The sequence below is a fragment of the Oncorhynchus nerka genome, linkage group LG13 (genome assembly GCF_034236695.1).
Source record: "Oncorhynchus nerka isolate Pitt River linkage group LG13, Oner_Uvic_2.0, whole genome shotgun sequence".
NCBI lineage: Eukaryota > Metazoa > Chordata > Actinopteri > Salmoniformes > Salmonidae > Oncorhynchus > Oncorhynchus nerka.
This window is the reverse complement of record NC_088408.1, coordinates 4,996,960-5,019,579: the sequence shown is the minus strand read 5'-3', so window position 1 is coordinate 5,019,579 and position 22,620 is coordinate 4,996,960. Positions and strand designations below refer to the sequence as shown.

At 47.0% G+C, this 22,620-nt stretch overlaps 1 protein-coding gene across 2 annotated transcripts in view; it reads right to left on the bottom strand.

Moving 5' to 3' along the window:
• LOC135574657 (eyes absent homolog 4-like) overlaps positions 1–19,689 on the bottom strand; it is a 166,862-nt gene extending 147,173 nt beyond the window's left edge. For both annotated transcript variants that reach the window (XM_065026133.1, XM_065026132.1), the window contains exons 1-2: positions 19,250–19,689; positions 13,534–13,596 (exon numbers count right to left, since the gene is read on the bottom strand). In XM_065026133.1, the coding sequence (XP_064882205.1) occupies positions 13,534–13,566 (33 nt within the window). In that variant the 5' untranslated portion in view covers positions 13,567–13,596; positions 19,250–19,689. The remainder of the gene's footprint in view (positions 1–13,533; positions 13,597–19,249) is intronic.
• Positions 19,690–22,620: the final 2,931 nt, after the last annotated feature.

The window sequence follows — 22,620 nt, the reverse complement described above, 5'->3', positions numbered from 1 at the left end:
AAGCTCTAACTAGCTCTCTCTACAGGTAAGCTCTAACTAGCTCCCTCTACAGGTAAGCTCTAACTAGCTCCCTCTTCTAACTAGCTCCCTCTACAGGTAAGCTCTAACTAGCTCTCTCTACAGGTAAGCTCTAACTAGCTCTCTCTACAGGTAAGCTCTAACTAGCTCTCTCTACAGGTAAGCTCTAACTAGCTCTCTCTACAGGTAAGCTCTAACTAGCTCTCTCTACAGGTAAGCTCTAACTAGCTCTCTCTACAGGTAAGCTCTAACTAGCTCCCTCTACAGGTAAGCTCTAACTAGCTCTCTCTACAGGTAAGCTCTAACTAGCTCTCTCTACAGGTAAGCTCTAACTAGCTCCCTCTACAGGTAAGCTCTAACTAGCTCCCTCTTCTAACTAGCTCCCTCTACAGGTAAGCTCTAACTAGCTCTCTCTACAGGTAAGCTCTAACTAGCTCCCTCTACAGGTAAGCTCTAACTAGCTCCCTCTTCTAAATAGCTCCCTCTACAGGTAAGCTCTAACTAGCTCTCTCTACAGGTAAGCTCTAACTAGCTCCCTCTACAGGTAAGCTCTAACTAGCTCCCTCTTCTAACTAGCTTCCTCTACAGGTAAGCTCTAACTAGCTCTCTCGACAGGTAAGCTCTAACTAGCTCCCTCTACAGGTAAGCTCTAACTAGCTCTCTCTTCTAACTAGCTCTCTCTTCTAACTAGCTCTCTCTTCTAACTAGCTTTCTCTTCAGGTAAGCTCTAACTAGCTCTCTCTTCTAACTAGCTCTCTCTACTAACTAGCTCTCTCTTCTAACTAGCTCTCTCTTCTAACTAGCTCTCTCTTCAGGTAAGCTCTAACTAGCTCTCTCTTCAGGTATTCTCTAACTAGGTCTCTCTTCTAACTAGCTCTCTCTTCAGGTAAGCTCTAACTAGCTCCCTCTTCAGGTAAGCTCTAACTAGCTTTCTCTTCTAACTAGCTCCCTCTTCAGGTAAGCTCTAACTAGCTCTCTCTTCTAACTAGCTCTCTCTTCTAACTAGCTCTTTCTTCTAACTAGCTCTCTCTTCTAACTAGCTCTCTCTTCTAACTAGCTCTCTCTTCAGGTAAGCTCTAACTAGCTCCCTCTTCTAATTAGCTCTCTCTTCAGCTTAACACCCCCCAGCAGCCCCCAGCCCCCCCCAAGCTCCCAGCAGACCCCAGCAGCCCCCCCAGCAGCCCCCAGCAGCCAGCAGCTCCCAGCAGCCCCCAGCCCCCCAGCAGCCAGCAGCTCCCAGCAGCTCCCAGCAGCCCCCAGCCCCCCAGCAGCCAGCAGCTCCCAGCAGCCCCCAGCCCCCCAGCAGCCAGCAGCTCCCAGCAGCCCCCAGCCCCCCTCCTCCTAGCAGCCTGGGTGAGTAGTGTGGTGTCGTCGGGCAGATTTGGAGAGTTTATCCGCAACGCCAACCCAACCTTGGCAATCAGAGCCCCAACCCTCCTATTTAGCTGCAGAATGTGTGTGTGTTTGAGGGGTGAAACCTGACCTCCTTCCTCCTCTGGCCTGGTCTGTGGTCACACACACACACACACACACGCACGCACGCACGCACGCACGCACGCACGCACGCACGCACACACACACACACACACACACACACACACACACACACACACACACATACATACACACACACACACACACGCACACACACACACACTTGCTAAACTCAGCTCTCTCCCTCAGCACCAGAGGAAAAGGCAACGCTGGCTAAAATACAATTTGTTCCTTTTCATTCCTCTTTACCTCCTTTCACTCTCTCTCCTCCACTTTAAAAACCCTGCCTCACACCTCCATCTCCTCCACTCTCTCTCCTCCACTTTAAAAACCCTGCCTCACACCTCCATCTCCTCCACTCTCTCCTCCACTTTAAAAACCCGGCCTCACACCTCCTCCACTCTCTCTCCTCCACATTAAAACCCTGCCTCACACCTCCTCCACTCTCTCTCCTCCACTTTAAAAACCCTGCCTCACACCTCCTCCACTCTCTCTCCTCCACTTTAAAAACCCTGCCTCACACCTCCACCTCCTCCACTCTCTCTCCTCCACTTTAAAAACCCTGCCTCACACCTCCTCCACTCTCTCTCCTCCACTTTAAAAACCCTGCCTCACACCTCCACCTCCTCCACTCTCTCTCCTCCACTTTAAACACCCTGCCTCACACCTCCTCCACTCTCTCTCCTCCACATTAAAACCCTGCCTCACACCTCCTCCACTCTCTCTCCTCCACATTAAAACCCGGCCTCACACCTCCGCCACTCTCTCCTCCACTTTAAACACCCTGCCTCACACCTCCACCTCCTCCACTCTCTCTCCTCCACTTTAAAAACCCTGCCTCACACCTCCACCTCCTCCACTCTCTCTCCTCCACTTTAAACACCCTGCCTCACACCTCCACCTCCTCCACTCTCTCTCCTCCACATTAAAACCCTGCCTCACACCTCCATCTCCTCCACTCTCTCTCCTCCACATTAAAACCCTGCCTCACACCTCCATCTCCTCCACTCTCTCTCCTCCACATTAAAACCCTGCCTCACACCTCCATCTCCTCCACTCTCTCACTCTTTCCTCCCTCCTTTTCTGGAGCAGCCAACCAGGTCTTTCTTTTTTTTTTCTCTCTGTCTCTCTGTCTCTCTCTCTCTCTCTGTCTCTCTGTCTCTCTCTCTCTCTCTGTCTCTCTCTCTCTCGCTCTCTCTCTCTCTGTCTCTCTCTCTCTCTCTGTCTCTCTCTCTCTCTCTCTTTCTCTCCCCTTCTCCCACTCTCCCACTCTCCCTCCTTCTCTATCTCTCCCTCCTTCTCTCTCTAGCCGACACTGTTTCACTGTCTGAACTCTGTCTCTGTCTTTCTGTCTCTGTCTTTCTGTTTCCCAAGTTCTGTCTCTGTCTTTCTGTTTCTCAAGTTCTTTCTCTGTCTTTCTGTCTCTGTCTTTCTGTTTCCCAAGCTGTCTCTCTGTCTGTCTCTGTCTCTCAGTCTCTGTCTTTCTGTTTGCCAAGCTCTGTCTCTCTGTCTCTCTCTCTCTCTCTCTCCTCTCTCTGTCTCTCTGTCTCTCTCTCTCTCTGTCTCTCTGTCTCTCTCTCTCTCTCTCTGTCTCTCTCTCTCTCTCTCTCTCTCTCTCTCTCTCTCTCTCTCTGTCTCTCTGTCTCTCTGTCTCTCTCTCTCTCTCTCTCTGTCTCTCTGTCTCTCTGTCTCTCTCTCTCTCTCTCTCTCTGTCTCTCTGTCTCTCTGTCTCTCTCTCTCTCTCTCTCTCTCTGTCTCTCGCTCTCTCTCTCTCTCTGTCTCTCTCTCTCTCTCTCTTTCTCTCCCCTTCTCCCACTCTCCCACTCTCCCTCCTTCTCTATCTCTCCCTCCTTCTCTCTCTAGCCGACACTGTTTCACTGTCTGAACTCTGTCTCTGTCTTTCTGTCTCTGTCTTTCTGTTTCCCAAGTTCTGTCTCTGTCTTTCTGTTTCTCAAGTTCTGTCTCTGTCTTTCTGTTTCTCAAGTTCTGTCTCTGTCTTTCTGTCACTGTCTTTCTGTCTCTGTCTTTCTGTCTCTGTCTTTCTGTTTCTCAAGTTCTGTCTCTGTCTTTCTGTCACTGTCTTTCTGTCTCTGTCTTTCTGTCACTGTCTTTCTGTTTCTCAAGTTCTGTCTCTGTCTTTCTGTCTCTGTCTTTCTGTTTCTCAAGTTCTCTCTCTGTCTTTCTGTTTCCCAAGCTGTCTCTGTCTTTCTGTCTCTGTCTTTCTGTCTCTGTCTATCTGTCTCTGTCTTTCTGTCTCTGTCTTTCTGTCTCTGTCTTTCTGTTTCCCAAGCTGTCTCTCTGTCTCTGTGTCTCTGTGTCTCTGTGTCACTGTTTCACTGTCTGAACTCTGTCTCTGTCTTTCTGTTTCCCAAGTTCTGTCTCTGTCTTTCTGTCTCTGTCTTTCTGTTTCCCAAGTTCTGTCTGTCTTTCTGTTTCTCAAGTTCTGTCTCTGTCTTTCTGTTTCCCAAGCTGTCTCTCTGTCTGTCTCTGTCTCTCTGTCTCTGTCTTTCTGTTTCCCAAGCTGTCTCTCTGTCTGTCTCTGTCTCTCTGTCTCTCTGTCTGTCTCTGTCTCTCTGTCTCTGTGTCTCTCTGTCTCTCTCTCTCTGTGTCTCTCTGTCTCTCTGTCTCTGTGTCTCTCTGTCTGTCTGTCTCTCTGTCTGTGTGTCTCTCTGTCTGTGTGTCTCTCTGTCTCTCTCTCTCTGTGTCTCTGTGTCTCTCTGTCTCTCTCTCTCTGTGTCTCTCTGTCTCTCTGTCTCTGTGTCTCTCTGTCTCTCTGTCTCTGTGTCTCTCTGTCTCTCTGTCTCTGTGTCTCTCTGTCTCTCTGTCTCTGTCTTTCTGTTTCCCAAGCTGTCTCTCTGTCTGTCTCTCTCTCTCTGTCTCTCTGTCTCTGTGTCTCTGTGTCTCTGTGTGCCCCTCAGCCTTTCTGCATAAAATTTGGAAAAATGTAAACTCTTGTCGCATTAAGTTGCCTTGTGTCTCCTCCTTCCTTTGACTGATAGTCTTTTCTCTCTACCTTTCTGTCTCGTGGTCCTTCTACTGCTCCCTGGAAACCTCAGACAGTAGACCCTGACCAGGTGGGCAAACAGAGAGGAGGGGAGGGGAGGAGGGGTCAAGGGGTTAAGTAGGGGTGAAGGGGTAGAGGAGGGGTGGAGGGGTAGAGGAGGGGTAGAGGGGTAGAGGAGGGGTGGAGGGGTAGAGGAGGGGTGAAGGGGTAGAGGAGGGGTGGAGGGGAGAAGGGGTAGAGGAGGGGTGAAGGGGTAGAGGAGGGGTGAAGGGGTAGAGGAGGGGTGAAGGGGTAGAGGAGGGGTAGAGGAGGGGTAGAGGAGGGGTGAAGGGGTAGAGGAGGGGTGAAGGGGTAGAGGAGGGGTGAAGGGGTAGAGGAGGGGTAGAGGAGGGGTGAAGGGGTAGAGGAGGGTGAAGGGGTAGAGGAGGGGTAGAGGAGGGGTAGAGGAGGGGTAGAGGGGTAGAGGAGGGGTGAAGGGGTAGAGGAGGGGTAGAGGAGGGGTAGAGGAGGGGTATTGGAGGGGTATTGTAGGTAAGGAAAGACATGCACCTTTTATGTAGGGGATTCAGTAGAGTTAATTAAGTTAAGTTCAATTAAGTTACAAATTGCGTTCTCTAAAATGACTGTACTCTAAATACCAGTAACTATGCGGCAGGTAGCCTAGCGGTTAGAGTGTAGAGGCGGCAGGTAGTCTAGCGGTTAGAGTGTAGAGGCGGCAGGTAGTCTAGCGGTTAGAGTGTAGAGGCGGCAGGTAGTCTAGCGGTTAGAGTGTAGAGGCGGCAGGTAGTCTAGCGGTTAGAGTGTGGAGGCGGCAGGTGGTCTAGTGGTTAGAGTGTAGAGGAGGCAGGTAGTCTAGCGGTTAGAGTGTAGAGGCGGCAGGTAGTCTAGAGGTTAGAGTGTAGAGGCGGCAGGTAGTCTAGCGGTTAGAGTGTAGAGGCGGCAGGTAGTCTAGCGGTTAGAGTGTAGAGGCGGCAGGTAGTCTAGCGGTTAGAGTGTAGAGGCGGCAGGTAGTCTAGCGGTTAGAGTGTAGAGGCGGCAGGTAGTCTAGCGGTTAGAGTGTAGAGGCGGCAGGTAGTCTAGCGGTTAGAGTGTGGAGGCGGCAGGTAGTCTAGCGGTTAGAGTGTAGAGGCGGCAGGTAGTCTAGCAGTTAGAGTATAGAGGCGGCAGGTAGTCTAGCGGTTAGAGTGTAGAGGCGGCAGGTAGTCTAGCGGTTAGAGTGTAGAGGCGGCAGGTAGTCTAGCGGTTAGAGTGTGTAGGCGGCAGGTAGTCTAGCGGTTAGAGTGTAGAGGCGGCAGGTAGTCTAGCGGTTAGAGTGTAGAGGCGGCAGGTAGTCTAGCGGTTAGAGTGTGGAGGCGGCAGGTAGTAATGATTAAAACATTCCCAAACCAGAAACTGTGGATTGATGGCAGCATTCACGTGAAACTGAAAGCGCGAACCACTGCTTTTAATCAGGACAACGTGACTGGAAACATGACCGAATACAAACAGTGTAACTATTCCCTCCGCAAAGCAATCAAACAAGCTAAGCGTCAGTACAGAGACAAAGTAGAATCTCAATTCAACAGCTCAGACACAAGACGCATGTGGCAGGGTCTACAGTCAATCACGGACTACAAGAAGAAAACCAGCCCAGTCACGGACCAGGATGTCTTGCTCCCAGGCAGACTAAATAACTTTTTTGCCCACTTTGAGGACAATACAGTGCCACTGACACGCCCCGCAACCAAAACCTGCGGACTCCCCTTCACTGCAGCCGATGTGAGTAAAACATTTAAACGTGTTAACCCTCGCAAGGCTGCAGGCCCAGACGGCATCCCAACCGCGTCCTCAGAGCATGCGCAGACCAGCTTGCTGGTGTGTTTACGGACATATTCAATCAATCCTTATCCCAGTCTGCTGTTCCCACATGCTTCAAGAGGGCCACCATTGTTCCTGTTCCCAAGAAAGCTAAGGTAACTGAGCTAAACGACTACCGCCCCGTAGCACTCACTTCCGTCATCATGAAGTGCTTTGAGAGACTAGTCAAGGACCATATCACCTCCACCCTACCTGACACCCTAGACCCACTCCAATTTGCTTACCACCCAAATAGGTCCACAGACGATGCAATCTCAACCACACTGCACACTGCCCTAACCCACCTAGACAAGAGGAATACCTATGTGAGAATGCTGTTCATCGACTACAGCTCAGCATTTAACACCATAGTACCCTCCAAGCTCGTCATCAAGCTCGAGACCCTGGGTCTCGACCCCGCCCTGTGCAACTGGGTACTGGACTTCCTGATGGGCCGCCCCCAGGTGGTGAGGGTAGGTAACAACATCTCCACCCCGCTGATCCTCAACACTGGGGCCCCACAAGGGTGTGTTCTGATCCCTCTCCTGTACTCCCTGTTCACCCATGACTGCATGGCCATGCACACCTTCAACTCAATCATCAAGTTTGCGGACGACACTACAGTGGTAGGCTTGATTACCAACAACAACAAGACGGCCTACAGGGAGGAGGTGAGGGCCCTCGGAGTGTGGTTTCAGGAAAATAGCATCACACTCAACGTCAACAAAATAAAGTAGATGATTGTGGACTTCAGGAAACAGCAGAGGGTACACCCCCCTATCCACATCGATGGAACAGAAGTGGAGAGGGTAGCAAGTTTTAAGTTCCTCGGCGTACACATCACAGACAAACTGAATTGGTCCACTCACACTGACAGCATCGTGAAGAAGGCGCAGCAGCGCCTCTTCAACCTCAGGAGGCTGAAGAAATTCGGCTTGTCACCAAAAGCACTCACAAACTTCTACAGATGCACAATCGAGAGCATCCTGTCGAGCTGTATCACCGCCTGGTACGGCAACTGCTCCGCCCACAACCTTAAGGCTCCCCAGAGGGTAGTAAGGTCTGCACAACGCATCACCGGGGGCAAACTACCTGCCCTCCAGGACACCTACACCACCCGATGTCACAGGAAGGTAATAAAGATCACCAAGGACAACAACCACCCGAGCCACTGCCTGTTCACCCCACTATCATCCAGAAGGCGAGGTCAGTACAGGTGCATCAAAACAGGGACCTAGAGACTGAAAAACAGCTTCTATCTCAAGGCCATCAGACTGTTAAACAGCCACCACTAACATTGAGTGGCTGCTGCCAACACACTGACTCAACTCCAGCCACTTTAATAATGGAAATTGATGGAAATTGATGTAAAAATATATCACTAGCCACTTTAAACAATGCTACTTAATATAATGTTTACATACCCTATTTTACTCATCTCATATGTATATGCATATACTGTACTCTATATCATCTACTGCATCTTTATGTAATACATGTATCACTAGCCACTTCAACTATGCCACTTTATGTTTATATACCCTACATTACTCATCTCATATGTATATACTGTACTCGATACCATCTACTGTATGCTGCTCTGTACCATCACTCATTCATATATCCTTATGTACATATTCTTTATCCCCTTACACTGTGTATAAGACAGTAGTTTTGGAATTGTTAGTTAGATTATTTGTTGGTTATCACTGCATTGTCGGAACTAGAAGCACAAGCATTTCGCTACACTCGCATTAACATCTGCTAACCATGTGTATGTGACAAATAAAATTTGATTTGATTTTGTTTTGGTTAGAGTGTAGAGGCGGCAGGTAGCCTAGCGGTTAGAGTGTAGAGGCGGCAAGTAGCCTAGTGGTTAGAGTGTAGAGGCGGCAGGTAGCCTAGCGGTTAGAGTGTAGAGGCGGCAAGTAGCCTAGTGGTTAGAGTGTAGAGGCGGCAGGTAGCCTAGCGGTTAGAGTGTAGAGGCGGCAAGTAGCCTAGTGGTTAGAGTGTAGAGGCGGCAGGTAGCCTAGCGGTTAGAGTGTAGAGGCGGCAAGTAGCCTAGAGGTTAGAGTGTAGAGGCGGCAGGTAGCCTAGCGGTTAGAGTGTAGAGGCGGCAAGTAGCCTAGAGGTTAGAGTGTAGAGGCGGCAGGTAGCCTAGCGGTTAGAGTGTAGAGGCGGCAGGTAGCCTAGAGGTTAGAGTGTAGAGGCGGCAGGTAGCCTAGAGGTTAGAGTGTAGAGACGGCAGGTAGCCTAGCGGTTAGAGTGTAGAGGCGGCAAGTAGCCTAGAGGTTAGAGTGTAGAGGCGGCAGGTTGCCTAGCGGTTAGCGCGTTGGACCAGTAACCGAAAGGTTGCTGGTTCGAATCCCTGAGTCAACAAGGTGAAATATCTGTCGATGTGTCCTTGAGCAAAACATTTAACCCTGACTGCTCCTGTAAAACACTTAACCCTGACTGCTCCTGTAAAACATTTAACCCTGACTGCTCCTGTAAAACATTTAACCCTGACTGCTCCTGTAAAACATTTAACCCTGACTACTCCTGTAAAACATTTAACCCTGACTGCTCCTGTAAAACACTTAACCCTGACTGCTCCTGTAAAACACTTAACCCTGACTGCTCCTGTAAAACATTTAACCCTGACTGCTCCTGTAAAACACTTAACCCTGACTGCTCCTGTAAAACACTTAACCCTGACTGCTCCTGTAAAACATTTAACCCTGACTGCTCCTGTAAAACACTTAACCCTGACTGCTCCTGTAAAACACTTAACCCTGACTGCTCCTGTAAAACACTTAACCCTGACTGCTCCTGTAAAACACTTAACCCTGACTGCTCCTGTAAAACATTTAACCCTGACTGCTCCTGTAAGTTGTTCTGTATAAAAGCTAAATGACTAAAATGTAAATGTCATCACTGCAGTGGTGTAGAAACACTTTAAACTTCAGAACTGTTTTGGATAATTAATTAATCTGTAATTTACTTTACTATTTACTTTATTTACAACTTTCATTTTTACTCCACTACATTCCTAAAGATTTTACTTTTTACTTTTTACCCCATACATTTTCCCTGACACACACAAAAGTACCCGTTACGCTTTGAATGCAATGCAATTCACGCAACATCCCTGGTCGTCTCGACTGCCTCTGAGATGGCGGACTCGCTGAACACACATGCTTTGTTTGTAAATAATGTCTGAGTGTTGGAGGGTGTTGGAGAGTGTTGGAGGGTGTTGGAGGGTGTTGGAGGGTGTTGGAGGGTGTTGGAGCGTGTTGGAGGGTGTTGGAGGGTGTTGGAGGGTGTTGGAGGGTGTTGGAGGGTGTTGGAGCGTGTTGGAGGGTGTTGGAGCGTGTTGGAGGGTGTTGGAGAGTGTTGGAGGGTGTTGGAGAGTGTTGGAGGGTGTTGGAGGGTGTTGGAGGGTGTTGGAGCGTGTTGGAGGGTGTTGGAGAGTGTTGGAGGGTGTTGGAGAGTGTTGGAGGGTGTTGGAGGGTGTTGGAGGGTGTTGGAGGGTGTTGAGAGTGTTGGAGGGTGTTGGAGAGTGTTGGAGGGTGTTGGAGGGTGTTGGAGGGTGTTGGAGAGTGTTGGAGAGTGTTGGAGAGTGTTGGAGGGTGTTGGAGGGTGTTGGAGGGTGTTGGAGCGTGTTGGAGGGTGTTGGAGGGTGTTGGAGGGTGTTGGAGCGTGTTGGAGGGTGTTGGAGAGTGTTGGAGGGTGTTGGAGGGTGTTGGAGGGTGTTGGAGAGTGTTGGAGAGTGTTGGAGAGTGTTGGAGGGTGTTGGAGCGTGTTGGAGGGTGTTGGAGAGTGTTGGAGGGTGTTGGAGAGTGTTGGAGGGTGTTGGAGAGTGTTGGAGAGTGTTGGAGTGTGTTGGAGGGTGTTGGAGAGTGTTGGAGTGTGTTGGAGGGTGTTGGAGAGTGTTGGAGAGTGTTGGAGGGTGTTGGAGGGTGTTGGAGGGTGTTGGAGAGTGTTGGAGTGTGTTGGAGGGTGTTGGAGAGTGTTGGAGAGTGTTGGAGGGTGTTGGAGAGTGTTGGAGAGTGTTGGAGAGTGTTGGAGGGTGTTGGAGAGTGTTGGAGAGTGTTGGAGAGTGTTGGAGGGTGTTGGAGAGTGTTGGAGAGTGTTGGAGAGTGTTGGAGGGTGTTGGAGGGTGTTGGAGGGTGTTGGAGAGTGTTGGAGGGTGGAGGGTGTTGGAGAGTGTTGGAGCGTGTTGGAGGGTGTTGGAGAGTGTTGGAGGGTGGAGGGTGTTGGAGAGTGTTGGAGCGTGTTGGAGGGTGTTGGAGGGTGTTGGAGAGTGTTGGAGGGTGGAGGGTGTTGGAGAGTGTTGGAGCGTGTTGGAGGGTGTTGGAGAGTGTTGGAGGGTGGAGGGTGTTGGAGAGTGTTGGAGAGTGTTGAGAGTGTTGGAGGGTGTTGGAGGGTGTTGGAGAGTGTTGGAGGGTGGAGGGTGTTGGAGAGTGTTGGAGCGTGTTGGAGGGTGTTGGAGAGTGTTGGAGGGTGGAGGGTGTTGGAGAGTATTGGAGGGTGTTGGAGAGTGTTGGAGGGTGGAGGGTGTTGGAGAGTGTTGGAGGGTGTTGGAGAGTGTTGGAGGGTGTTGGAGAGTGTTGGAGGGTGTTGGAGAGTGTTGGAGGGTGTTGGAGGGTGGAGAGTGTTGGAGGGTGGAGGGTGTTGGAGAGTGTTGGAGGGTGGAGGGTGTTGGAGAGTGTTGGAGGGTGTTGGAGAGTGTTGGAGGGTGGAGGGTTTTGGAGAGTGTTGGAGGGTGTTGGAGAGTGTTGGAGGGTGTTGGAGAGTGTTGGAGGGTGGAGGGTGTTGGAGAGTGTTGGAGGGTGTTGGAGAGTGTTGGAGGGTGTTGGAGGGTGTTGGAGGGTGTTGGAGAGTGTTGGAGGGTGGAGGGTGTTGGAGGGTGGAGGGTGTTGGAGGGTGTTGGAGGGTGTTGGAGAGTGTTGGAGGGTGGAGGGTGTTGGAGGGTGGAGGGTGTTGGAGGGTGTTGGAGGGTGTTGGAGGGTGTTGGAGAGTGTTGGAGGGTGGAGGGTGTTGGAGGGTGGAGGGTGTTGGAGGGTGTTGGAGGGTGTTGGAGAGTGTTGGAGGGTGTTGGAGAGTGTTGGAGGGTGGAGGGTGTTGGAGAGTGTTGGAGGGTGGAGGGTGTTGGAGAGTGTTGGAGGGTGTTGGAGAGTGTTGGAGGGTGGAGGGTGGAGAGTGTTGGAGGGTGTTGGAGAGTGTTGGAGGGTGTTGGAGAGTGTTGGAGGGTGGAGGGTGGAGAGTGTTGGAGGGTGTTGGAGAGTGTTGGAGGGTGTTGGAGAGTGTTGGAAGGGTGTTGGAGAGTGTTGAGAGTGTTGGAGGGTGTTGGAGAGTGTTGGAGGGTGTTGGAGGGTGTTGGAGAGTGTTGGAGAGTGTTGGAGAGTGTTGGAGGGTGTTGGAGGGTGGAGGGTGTTGGAGGGTGTTGGAGGGTGGAGGGTGTTGGAGGGTGTTGGAGAGTGTTGGAGAGTGTTGGAGAGTGTTGGAGGGTGTTGGAGAGTGTTGGAGGGTGTTGGAGGTTGTTGGAGAGTGTTGGAGAGTGTTGGAGAGTTTTGGAGAGTGTTGGAGAGTGTTGGAGAGTGTTGGAGAGTGTTGGAGAGTGTTGGAGAGTGTTGGAGAGTGTTGGAGAGTGTTGGAGGGTGTTGGAGAGTGTTGGAGGGTGTTGGAGGGTGTTGGAGAGTGTTGGAGAGTGTTGGAGAGTGTTGGAGGGTGTTGGAGGGTGTTGGAGAGTGTTGGAGAGTGTTGGAGAGTGTTGGAGGGTGTTGGAGAGTGTTGGAGGGTGTTGGAGAGTGTTGGAGAGTGTTGGAGAGTGTTGGAGGGTGTTGGAGGGTGGAGGGTGTTGGAGGGTGTTGGAGGGTGGAGGGTGTTGGAGGGTGTTGGAGGGTGGAGGGTGTTGGAGGGTGTTGGAGGGTGGAGGGTGTTGGAGAGTGTTGGAGCGTGTTGGAGGGTGTTGGAGAGTGTTGGAGGGTGGAGGGTGTTGGAGAGTGTTGGAGGGTGTTGGAGAGTGTATGACAATTGGGTACTTTTTCCACCATTGCAAAACTGTAAACAAATCTCCCCCCATACTCCTTCCTCTCTTTGTCTCTGTATATATGACATTATATCTGAGCCTCTCCTCATATTCACCTGATCAACGACACACATCTATAAACTGATGCTGATATAGTGTTGGGAAATATAGACATTCATACTTAGTCGGGTGGCAGAGGCAGGGTTGGTGCGTGTAGTGTGTGTGTGTGTGTGTGTGTGTGTGTGTGTGTGTGTGTGTGTGTGTGTGTGTGTGTGTGTGTGTGTGTGTGTGTGTGTGTGTCAGAGCACAGAGGTAATCTAAACCCGAAATAGGACCAGAACAGGTCTGAGAGAAGAACTGAAAGACAACAGAAAAACAACACATATTTCTACTCTGGCCTACTTTACACAATTGTTATTCTCTGAGCTGGCACGGCACGGCAGGGAAGGGCAGAGAGAGAGCGAGAGAGACTGTGTTGTCAGAACGAGGGCGAGTTAAGGAGATGAAATTACACCTGTTCTGTTCGCTAACGTCTTTGAAATGTGAGTTGGCCCTCCCTCGCTCGCCGCCAAAATCATTTTCCCAACAATACCGCCTGATCTTTAAACAAGATGAACTAGGTCGCTAGCATAGAGCTAGAAAGATGCCTCTACATAGACACACCTAGGATAGGTTGTTCACTGTCCATGCTGACACAGGTCTAGCTGGGACTGGGGCTATACTGGTCTAGCTGACTGGGGCTAAACTGGTCTAGCTGACTGGGGCTATACTGGTCTGGCTGACTGGGACTATACTGGTCTAGCTGACTGGGGCTATACTGGTCTAGCTGACTGGGGCTATACTGGTCTGGCTGATTGGGGCTATACTGGTCTAGCTGACTGGGGCTATACTGGTCTAGCTGACTGGGGATATACTGGTCAAGCTGACTGGGGATATACTGGTCTAGCTGACTTGGACTATACTGGTCTAGCTGACTGGGGCTATACTGGTCTAGCTGACTGGGGCTATACTGGTCTAGCTGGGACTGGGACTATACTGGTCTAGCTGACTGGGACTATACTGCTCTAGATGACTGGGACTATACTGGTCTAGCTGACTAGGACTATACTGGTCTAGCTGGGACTGGGGCTCTCTCTCTCTCTTTACTGTCTGTTACACTGTAACTCACCGTATGTTCCCTGAGGTCCGGTGAAGGCTCCATGACTCCTTCAGACAACACCCACTAAAACACCTGAGGGAGGAGAGAAAGGGAGAGAGAGAGAGGGAGAGAGACAGAGAGAGAGAGAGACAGAGAGAGAGAGAGAGAGAGAGAGAGAGAGAGAGAGAGAGAGAGGGAGGGAGAGAGAGAGGAGAGCGAGAGAGAGAGACAGAGAGAGAGAGAGAGAGAGAGAGAGAGAGAGAGAGAGAGAGTGAGAGGGAGAGGGAGAGGGAGAGAGAGAGGAGAGCGAGAGAGAGAGACAGATGAGAGAGAGAGAGAGAGAGAGAGAGAGAGAGAGAGAGAGAGAGAGAGAGAGGGAGAGGGAGAGAGAGAGAGAGAAAAGAGAACCATATATAATAGTCTGTGAGACATTGTAATGTATACGCATCTTTTAGTTCCTTTTCGTGTGTGTGTGTGTGTGTGTGTGTGTGTGTGTGTGTGTGTGTGTGTGTGTGTGTGTGTGTGTGTGTGTGTGTGTGTGTGTGTGTGTGTGTGTGTGTGTGTGTGTGTGTGTGTGTGTGTGTGTGTGTGTGTGTGTGTGTGTGTGTATGTGTGTCTGTGTCTGTGTGCAACAGCAGAAGGGGAAGGATGCTGTGTTGAATTCCTCATATCCTTTCATAGTATCCAGTATGTTATTCTAGAGTATACATACATAAATAAACTACATGACCAAAAGTAAGTGGACACCTGCTAGTAAACCATCTCATTTCAAAATCATGGTCATTTAATATGGAGTTGGTCCCTCCCCCTTTACTGCTGTAACAGCCTCCACTCTTCTGGGAAGGCTTTCCACTAGATGTTGGAACATTGCTGCTATAACAGCCTCCACTCTTCTGGGAAGGCTTTCCACTAGATTTTGGAACATTGCTGCTATAACAGCCTCCACTCTTCTGGGAAGGCTTTCCACTAGATGTTGGAACATTGCTGCTATAACAGCCTCCACTCTTCTGGGAAGGCTTTCCACTAGATGTTGGAACATTGCTGCTATAACAGCCTCCACTCTTCTGGGAAGGCGTTCCACTAGATGTAGGAACATTGCTGCTATAACAGCCTCCACTCTTCTGGGAAGGCGTTCCACTAGATGTTGGAACATTGCTGCTATAACAGCCTCGACTCTTCTGGGAAGGCTTTCCACTAGATGTTGGAACATTGCTGCTATAACAGCCTCCACTCTTCTGGGAAGGCTTTCCACTAGATGTTGGAACATTGCTGCTATAACAGCCTCCACTCTTCTGGGAAGGCGTTCCACTAGATGTTGGAACATTGCTGCTATAACAGCCTCCACTCTTCTGGGAAGGCTTTCCACTAGATGTTGGAACATTGCTGCCATAACAGCCTCCACTCTTCTGGGAAGGCTGCGGGGACTTGCTTCCATTCAGCCACAAGATTATTAGTGATTAGTGGCACTAATGTTGGGCGATTAGACCTTCAGGCTCACAGTCGGCGTTCCAATTCATCCCAAAGGTGTTCTATGGGGTTGAGGTCAGGGCTCTGTGCAGGCCAGTCAAGTTCTTCCACACCGATCTCAACAAACCATTTCTGTATGGACTTCGCTTTGTGCACAGGGGGCATTGTCATGCTGAAACAGGAAAAGGACTACCCCAAACTGTTGCCACAAAGTTGGAAGCATCTAGAATGACTAGGTATCACCCTTTCCCTTTGTATACTGTAGCATTAAGATTTCCCTTCACTGGAACTAAGGGGTCCGAACCATGAAAAACAGCCCCAGACCATTATTCCTCCTCCACCAAACTTTACAGTTGGCACCATGCATTGGGGACAGTAGCGTTCTCCTGGCATCCGCCAAACCCAGATTCGTCCATCGGACTGCCAAGATGGTGAAGCGTGATTCATCACTCCAGAGAACACGTTTCCACTGCTCCAGAGTCCAATGGCGGCGAGCTCTACACCACTCCAGTCGACGCTTGACAGTGAGCATAGTAGTTTTTGGTGATCTTAGACTTGTGTGCGGCTGCTCAGCCATGGAAACCCATTTTCATGAAGCTCCCGACGAACAATTCTGCTGGTGACGTTGCATCCAGAGATAGTATGACAGCCCCGTTCTGTGAGCTTGTGTGGCCTACCACTTTGCGGCTGAGCCGTTGTTGCTCCTAGACGTTTCCACTTCACAAAAACATCACTTACAGTTGACCGTGGCAGCTCTAGCAGGGCAGAAATGTTAAAAACGGACTAGTTGGTAAGGTGGCATCTTATGACGGTGCCACGTTGAAAGTCCCTGAGCTCTTCTGTAAGGCCATTCTACTGCCAATGTTTGTCTATGGAGATTGCATGGCTGTGTGCTCGATTTTATACACCTGTCAGCAACGGGTGTGGCTGAAATAGCCGAATCCACTCATTTGAAGGCGTGTCCACATACTTTGTGTGTGTGTGTGTGTGTGTGTGTGTGTGCAATATATATACGTGTATGTGTGTGTGTGTGTGTTTGTGAGTGTGTGTGTGTGTGCAATACATATATATATATATATATTTATATATATGTGTGTATGTGTGTGTGTGTGTGTGTGTGTGTGTGTGTGTGTGTGTGTGTGTGTGTGTGTGTGTGTGTGTGTGCGTGTGTGTGTGTGTGTGATATATATACATACACACATACATACACCAAAGTATGTGGACACCCCTTCAAATTAGTGGATCTGTCTATTTCAGTCACATCCTTGGCAGACAGGTGTATAAAATCAAGCACACCACCATGTAATCTCCATAGACAAACATTTTGGCAGTAGAATGGCCTGTACTTAAGAGCTCAGTGACTAGAGTCTCTAGCCCGAAAGTAAAGCTGAATAATCATTTACAGGACCATTTATTGTAGTGAACAGAGGGAGGTGGAAGGCAACAACAAAACATCTTACACATCTTCCCAGTAGTGTGAGAACTGTAACGTGACTCATACAGCGAGGACTGCACCAACAACGAAGAGGAGACTTGTGTGTGTAGCCTGGATGGTCTAGTGATCATAGCCTCCTGCACTCATGTCTACGGTATCTGCCTAGGTTTGCATCACGACGAGTGCCCTTTTTGACAAAAAAAAACTCTATCTATCCACTGGCATCCGCTCTCTATCTGTTCAATAAAATATGAAAAAACAAAAATGAGGGCCGAAGTATAAATAATAGCACGGGCTATTATAATATAATATAATATAAATAATAGCACGGGCTATTATAATATAATATAATATAAATAATAGCACCATTAAATCCCCCCGACTGTCTCACTCCGTGTTAGAGCTGCTGGGTTCTGGTTCTCTGGCGAACGTCAACTCTTCTTCTCTTCTCTTCTCGTTTGTTGTCTTTGTCTTTTAGTCTTGCATCCTTTTAATTGTTCATAGCGTTGAAAAACGTTGGCCTGAAACCCAAGACAATAATGCTTCTCTCAGGCCAACTGAGCTCGTTCTCTCTCTCTCTCTCTCTCGATTCTGTGCAAGGAATCAATGTGCAGGCCTGCCAGTGCCATTTCCGTCAAACTCCCTGAAGGGAGAGTTATATTTCTTGGTGTAGGTATTGACAATGTAGGGTAACAGGGGAGAGCAGGAGAAAGGTAGATGGGTGGGAGAGGGGAATGAACTCGGCTTCATATCTACATTGTGGTAATTTCACCCCATAAAAAAAAAAGAAATCGAGGAAATTATTGAACAAACCCGCATGACGCTATCAACATGACTGTCAGTCATGCCACGCGTGGCCCTACAGGCTACATACATGTCACGATCCTGTTGTCTCGACTAGAGCGCAGATGTGGAGGGAAAAGCGCTCCTCTTCATATCCAAAACGTACATTATTGACAACAGAATATATATTTTTTTATATTTATATTTTTTAATATTGTAGACAAGGTCCGCTATTCTCGAGTTTCCAAAACGTGATGGGAATTCCTGTTTGGGTTGATTCTTTATAAAACGTCCAGGCACACGAGAGGAGCCATGGTCATCTCCCCAAATACCGTAGTGCCAGCGTGTCAACACGGCTTTACTACCATTGTCGGAAAGACATTTCAGGCGTTTACTACCGCGGTATTGGCAGACTATTCCAGCAAAGGCCCCGAAGATAAGTTACTAATTTACGACTCTGTGTGGTGCGTAATTGTTAAAGTAGGTCTAAACGGGAACGATATCAATTGGAGTTGGTGCAATCACAACTATATGTGGTTCTATAGGTTCTATAGGCTACTGTTTTTTACAAAATAACGGGCTGGAAATAAATGTGTGTGCATTTAAAAATAATAATAATAAAAACGCAAATGTTTTATATTTACATCAATAAGTAGACCACACTAAATTGTAATAGATTAATACATTAGAAGTTCCGTAAAAAAAGTCAAATATTTGGCACGAATAGGCCTGTGACTTGCATAGTTACCAAACCTTTAAAAGCATTATTTGATATCTTGTCATTCTTTCACTACATTAACAGTACCATTACACCCATGTTGAATAGCCTTTAATGTGAAATACATGTCTATTCAAATTATGTCACGGATTTTGTCAGCAATATTCCCTCAAGACAATTGTGAGTTAAAAATAACGTAGGCTATACAAGTCCGGGCGAACACTTCCATTTACAACACCCCTAAACCTCACCAAAACAATAGAGATAGACCTACTGCGCTTAGCTGTGCATAAGTGCGTTTTGGCTATGAGTCCTCAATGTGTAATCGATCCTGTATGAATTTCGTTAGGTATCAGATTCAGATCATGTTGTTGCTAGTTGTTAGGGACAGGCCGTTAGCCAGCCAGGGCCATTCTGGAACGGAGCAAGTGGCGCGTCGTGGCATGCATGGTGCTGGTCCTGCGTGTTGCAGTAGGGGATACTATTCTCATTTCCTACAAATATAAACACAAAATACACGTGAAGATCACAAGTGAGGCAGAGAGAGAGAGAGAGAGTCCGCCGGTCTGCACAAGAGAGGGATAGAAGCGGCCCGTTCGGCACGAGGATGGACAGCGCAAGAGACCGAGGCTGTTTCGGTATGCGCTCGTGGCCACCGGCGACTGCGAGGGCATGAGCAACGCATTGCATGGAGCTCGCGAATGCCGAAGTTTCTAAACGGTGAAAGTGGAAAGGGAATATTACAATTATAGAGTTATATTATTAGTCCGTATGATGTAAGAAATGCATGGCTTAAAATAATAAATATATACTGTAAAATGTTTTTTGGGGAAAACTATTTCAGAGGTATATTCCAAATCTAGCACAGATATTAATGACACCTCATTCAAAATTAGGCCTACTAAATATTAAGGTGTAACAAAGCTATAATATTTAATTATTGTTGAACAGTAGGCCTAGCTAGGTCTACTACACTACCCATTGATAGACAGCAGATACGCCTAAATGCAGCCTATAGGCCTACTGATCTATTCAAAGGTCAATTAATAATTGGAGATGAAAACATGTTATTACGACTAAATAGTCAAACAAATAGCAAAATGATTACTCTGCAAAAGGGCTCATAAAAACAGGATTTATTCGATTTTTAGTTTAGTTTATAAAGGCTGCATATCAACATTAGACAATTACACCTGCATAACATATTATAACATATGCAGGTTATAGTCGTTTCAATGGGCTGTTTTATAGCCCTATTTATTCTATAGACCTATTTGGCCAACATTTAGACTAAGCATTTTCACACACACAACAAAAAAATAATGAAATAATACAAAACATACCTTGGGTTGGGAAGATATCTTCGTTTGTACTTTAAAAAAAAAACACTTTCGTTTCCAATTTCCGTTTTCACTCTTTGGACAAGCTCATGATGATAGATTGAAGAGGAGTTGGAACAGCGGAACACACAGCTCGCTCTGCTGCTGTCACCGGGACTGGACTCGTTCTCTGAAGAAGTTCAAACACATGAGTTGGTCTGACTGACTGACATTAGCCTCAGCGAAGATACCAGAACAACAGCGGAAAAAAACAACACTTTTAACTGTAAAATAAACTATAGGACTAATTTAAGCGGCACGTCGGAGCGCTATATGGAGCAATGGACCGTTCACTCTACGAAAGCTCACTAGTTATTTTAACGTTGGTATAAAGTTTGTTTGAGTACTTCGATCGGCATTTAAAGACCCCTTCTTGAAGAGCGAATGAAGCTGAGCTGTGTTGATCGCGGCACACTGCGCATGCGTCCAGCTGCCATGCGTCCACCATTTGGCAAATGTCCAAAGCAGTAATGGGGTACAGGGGGTGGGAGGGGGATACCGAAATGGACATTCTTATTAATAGTGTGGCCCAAATGATGTGCCAAGTTTGATCTATCCCTCTCTAAACTAGAACAGCATGCTCTCTCTCTCTCCAGTTAATAACAGTACATAATACCACAACACTTCAACCAAACCAAAACTACAACAAAAACATATTCATTTCTCAATGTAAATCCAGATAATTCCCACACAACAAGGCCATCCTAAATACAAGGCCATCAAATACAAAGGCTTTTGATACAGTTGATCATGCTATACTAAGGCAGAGATTGTCGAGTGTAGGTCTTTCGGAGCATGCAGTTGCATGGTTTGCTAACTATCTGTCTGATAGAACTCAGTGCATTCAATTTGATGGGCTTATGTCTGTTAAATTGTCTGTCTTTAATAGTGTGCCCCAAGGCTCTGTACTTGGTCCTCTCTTATTCACTATTTATATAAATGATTTAGTCCAAAATGCGAAACTTCATTTTTATGCTGATGATAATGTTATTTACTGTTGTGCCTCGTCTCTTACAAAAGCTTTCCAGAACATGCAAACTGCTTTTTATACTGTTCAACATACCTTATCCTCAATACTGACAAAACTAAACTAATGGTGTTTTCTAATGCAAGAAATAGACTTCTGAACCTTTCACCTATTACTACCTGTCAGGGCAAGGAGATTGAGACTGTAACCTCATATAAGTATCTTGGAATTTTAATTTATGACGGCTATGTTTTAAATTGCATATTAAACAACTTACAAAAAAATTGAAGCTGAAGTTGGGATTTTATTTTAGGAATAAGGCCTGTTTTTCTTTTGAAGCCAGAAGGAGGATAGTATCAGCTACATTTATGCCTTTACTAGACTATGGGGATATTTTATATATGATGCTTCCGCTCAGTGTTTGAGATCAATTGACTTCATTTACCATGGTGCATGGAGATTTATTTTAAACTGCAAAACCCTTACGCACCACTGCACTTTGTATACCAGGGTTGGCTGGCCTTCTCTAGTCTCTCGTAGGCTCAGGCACTGGTATACTTTTATTTACAAAGCAATTTGGGGTTTACTACCTTTTTATTTGTGCATTTTTATTGTTCAGAAATGTGGTGGGTACTCTCTTCGTTCGCTGGACTTTATCCTGCTAACTTTTCCAAATGTCCGAACTGAATTTGGTAAAAGGGCTTTTATGTACTCTGCGCCATCGTCTTGGAACACCTTACCAAATACCTTTAAACTGGAAAAACTTGTCCCGATTGGTGTTTTTAAATCACTGATGAAGGATTTTGAGGCTGATTCCCTGACCTGTCAATGTTTTTAATTAGCTATTTTATACTCTTGTGAATTCAATGGTGTTTACTTAGATTACTTGTAGTTTTTCATGTTGTCTGTCTCGTTTTTTTTGTAATGACTTGGTGCTGCCTATCTTGGCCAGGACGCTCTTGAAAAATATATTTTAATCTCAATGATCCCTTCCTGGTTAAATAAATGTTAAATAAAATAAATAAAACATACAAGGCCATCCTAAATACAAGGCCATCCACACAACAAGGCCATCCTAAATACAAGGCCATCCTAAATACAAGGCCATCCTAAATACAAGGCCATTAAATACAAGGCCATCCTAAATACAAGGCCATCCTAAATACAAGGCCATCCTAAATACAAGGCCATCCTAAATACAAGGCCATCCTAAATACAAGGCCATCCCAAATACAAGGCCATTAAATACAAGGCCATCCTAAATACAAGGCCATCCTAAATACAAGGCCATCCTAAATACAAGGACCATTAAATACAAGGCCATCCACACAACAAGGCCATCCACACAACAAGGCCATCCTAAATACAAGGCCATCCTAAATACAAGGCCATCATGAAAACAAGGCCATCCCAAATACAAGGCCATTAAATACAAGGCCATCCACACAACAGGCCATCCTAAATACAAGGCCATTAAATACAAGGCCATCCACACAACAAGGCCATCCTAAAAACAAGGCCATCCATTCTGAACACGTCCAGTCCTGTGCAGCTCCCTCTGTCTTAACATTTACACAAATCAGCATAAAAACTCACTATACCTTTTATGGATTCAAATGTGAACAAAAACAAGGTTTATGGATAAAAGAAAACTTACTGATCAAAGAAATGTGTGTGGTTGCTTCAGCTGTCAACATTTTTGTTATGCCATTTCCTGTTTGAGTTCTTGATATATAATTCTTTATATACAGTGGGGAGAACAAGTATTTGAACCACTGCAGATTTAGCAGGTTTTCCTACTTACAGAGCATGTAGAGGGCTGTAATTTTTTATCATAGGTACACTTCAACTGTGAGAGACGGAATCTAAAACAAAAATCCAGAAAATCACATTGTATGATTTTTAGGTAATTAATTTGCATTTTATTGCATGACATAAGTATTTGACCACCTACCAACCAGTAAGAATTCCGTCTCTCACAGACCTGTTAGTTTTTCTTTAAGAATCCCTCCCGTGTCCAAACTTTTGATTGGTACTGTATATATATTACACTTGTAAAGTCCTTTCCCTCTCATTGTTCCTATGACTGTTGGAAATCAAACACAGCCTATGTTTTACATCTTTAAGATGGCGTCTTTGAAAACAGTCAAGTTCAACATTTATTTACCACGTACACAGCAGGTATGAAACAGTACGGTGGAATTCCTACCTTCTTTCCCAACAATGCAGTGATGATAATAATATACAGTGATGATAATAATATACAGTGATGATAATAATATACAGTGATGATAATAATAATATACAGTGATGATAATAATAATATGCAGTGATGATAATAATATACAGTGATAATAATAATATACAG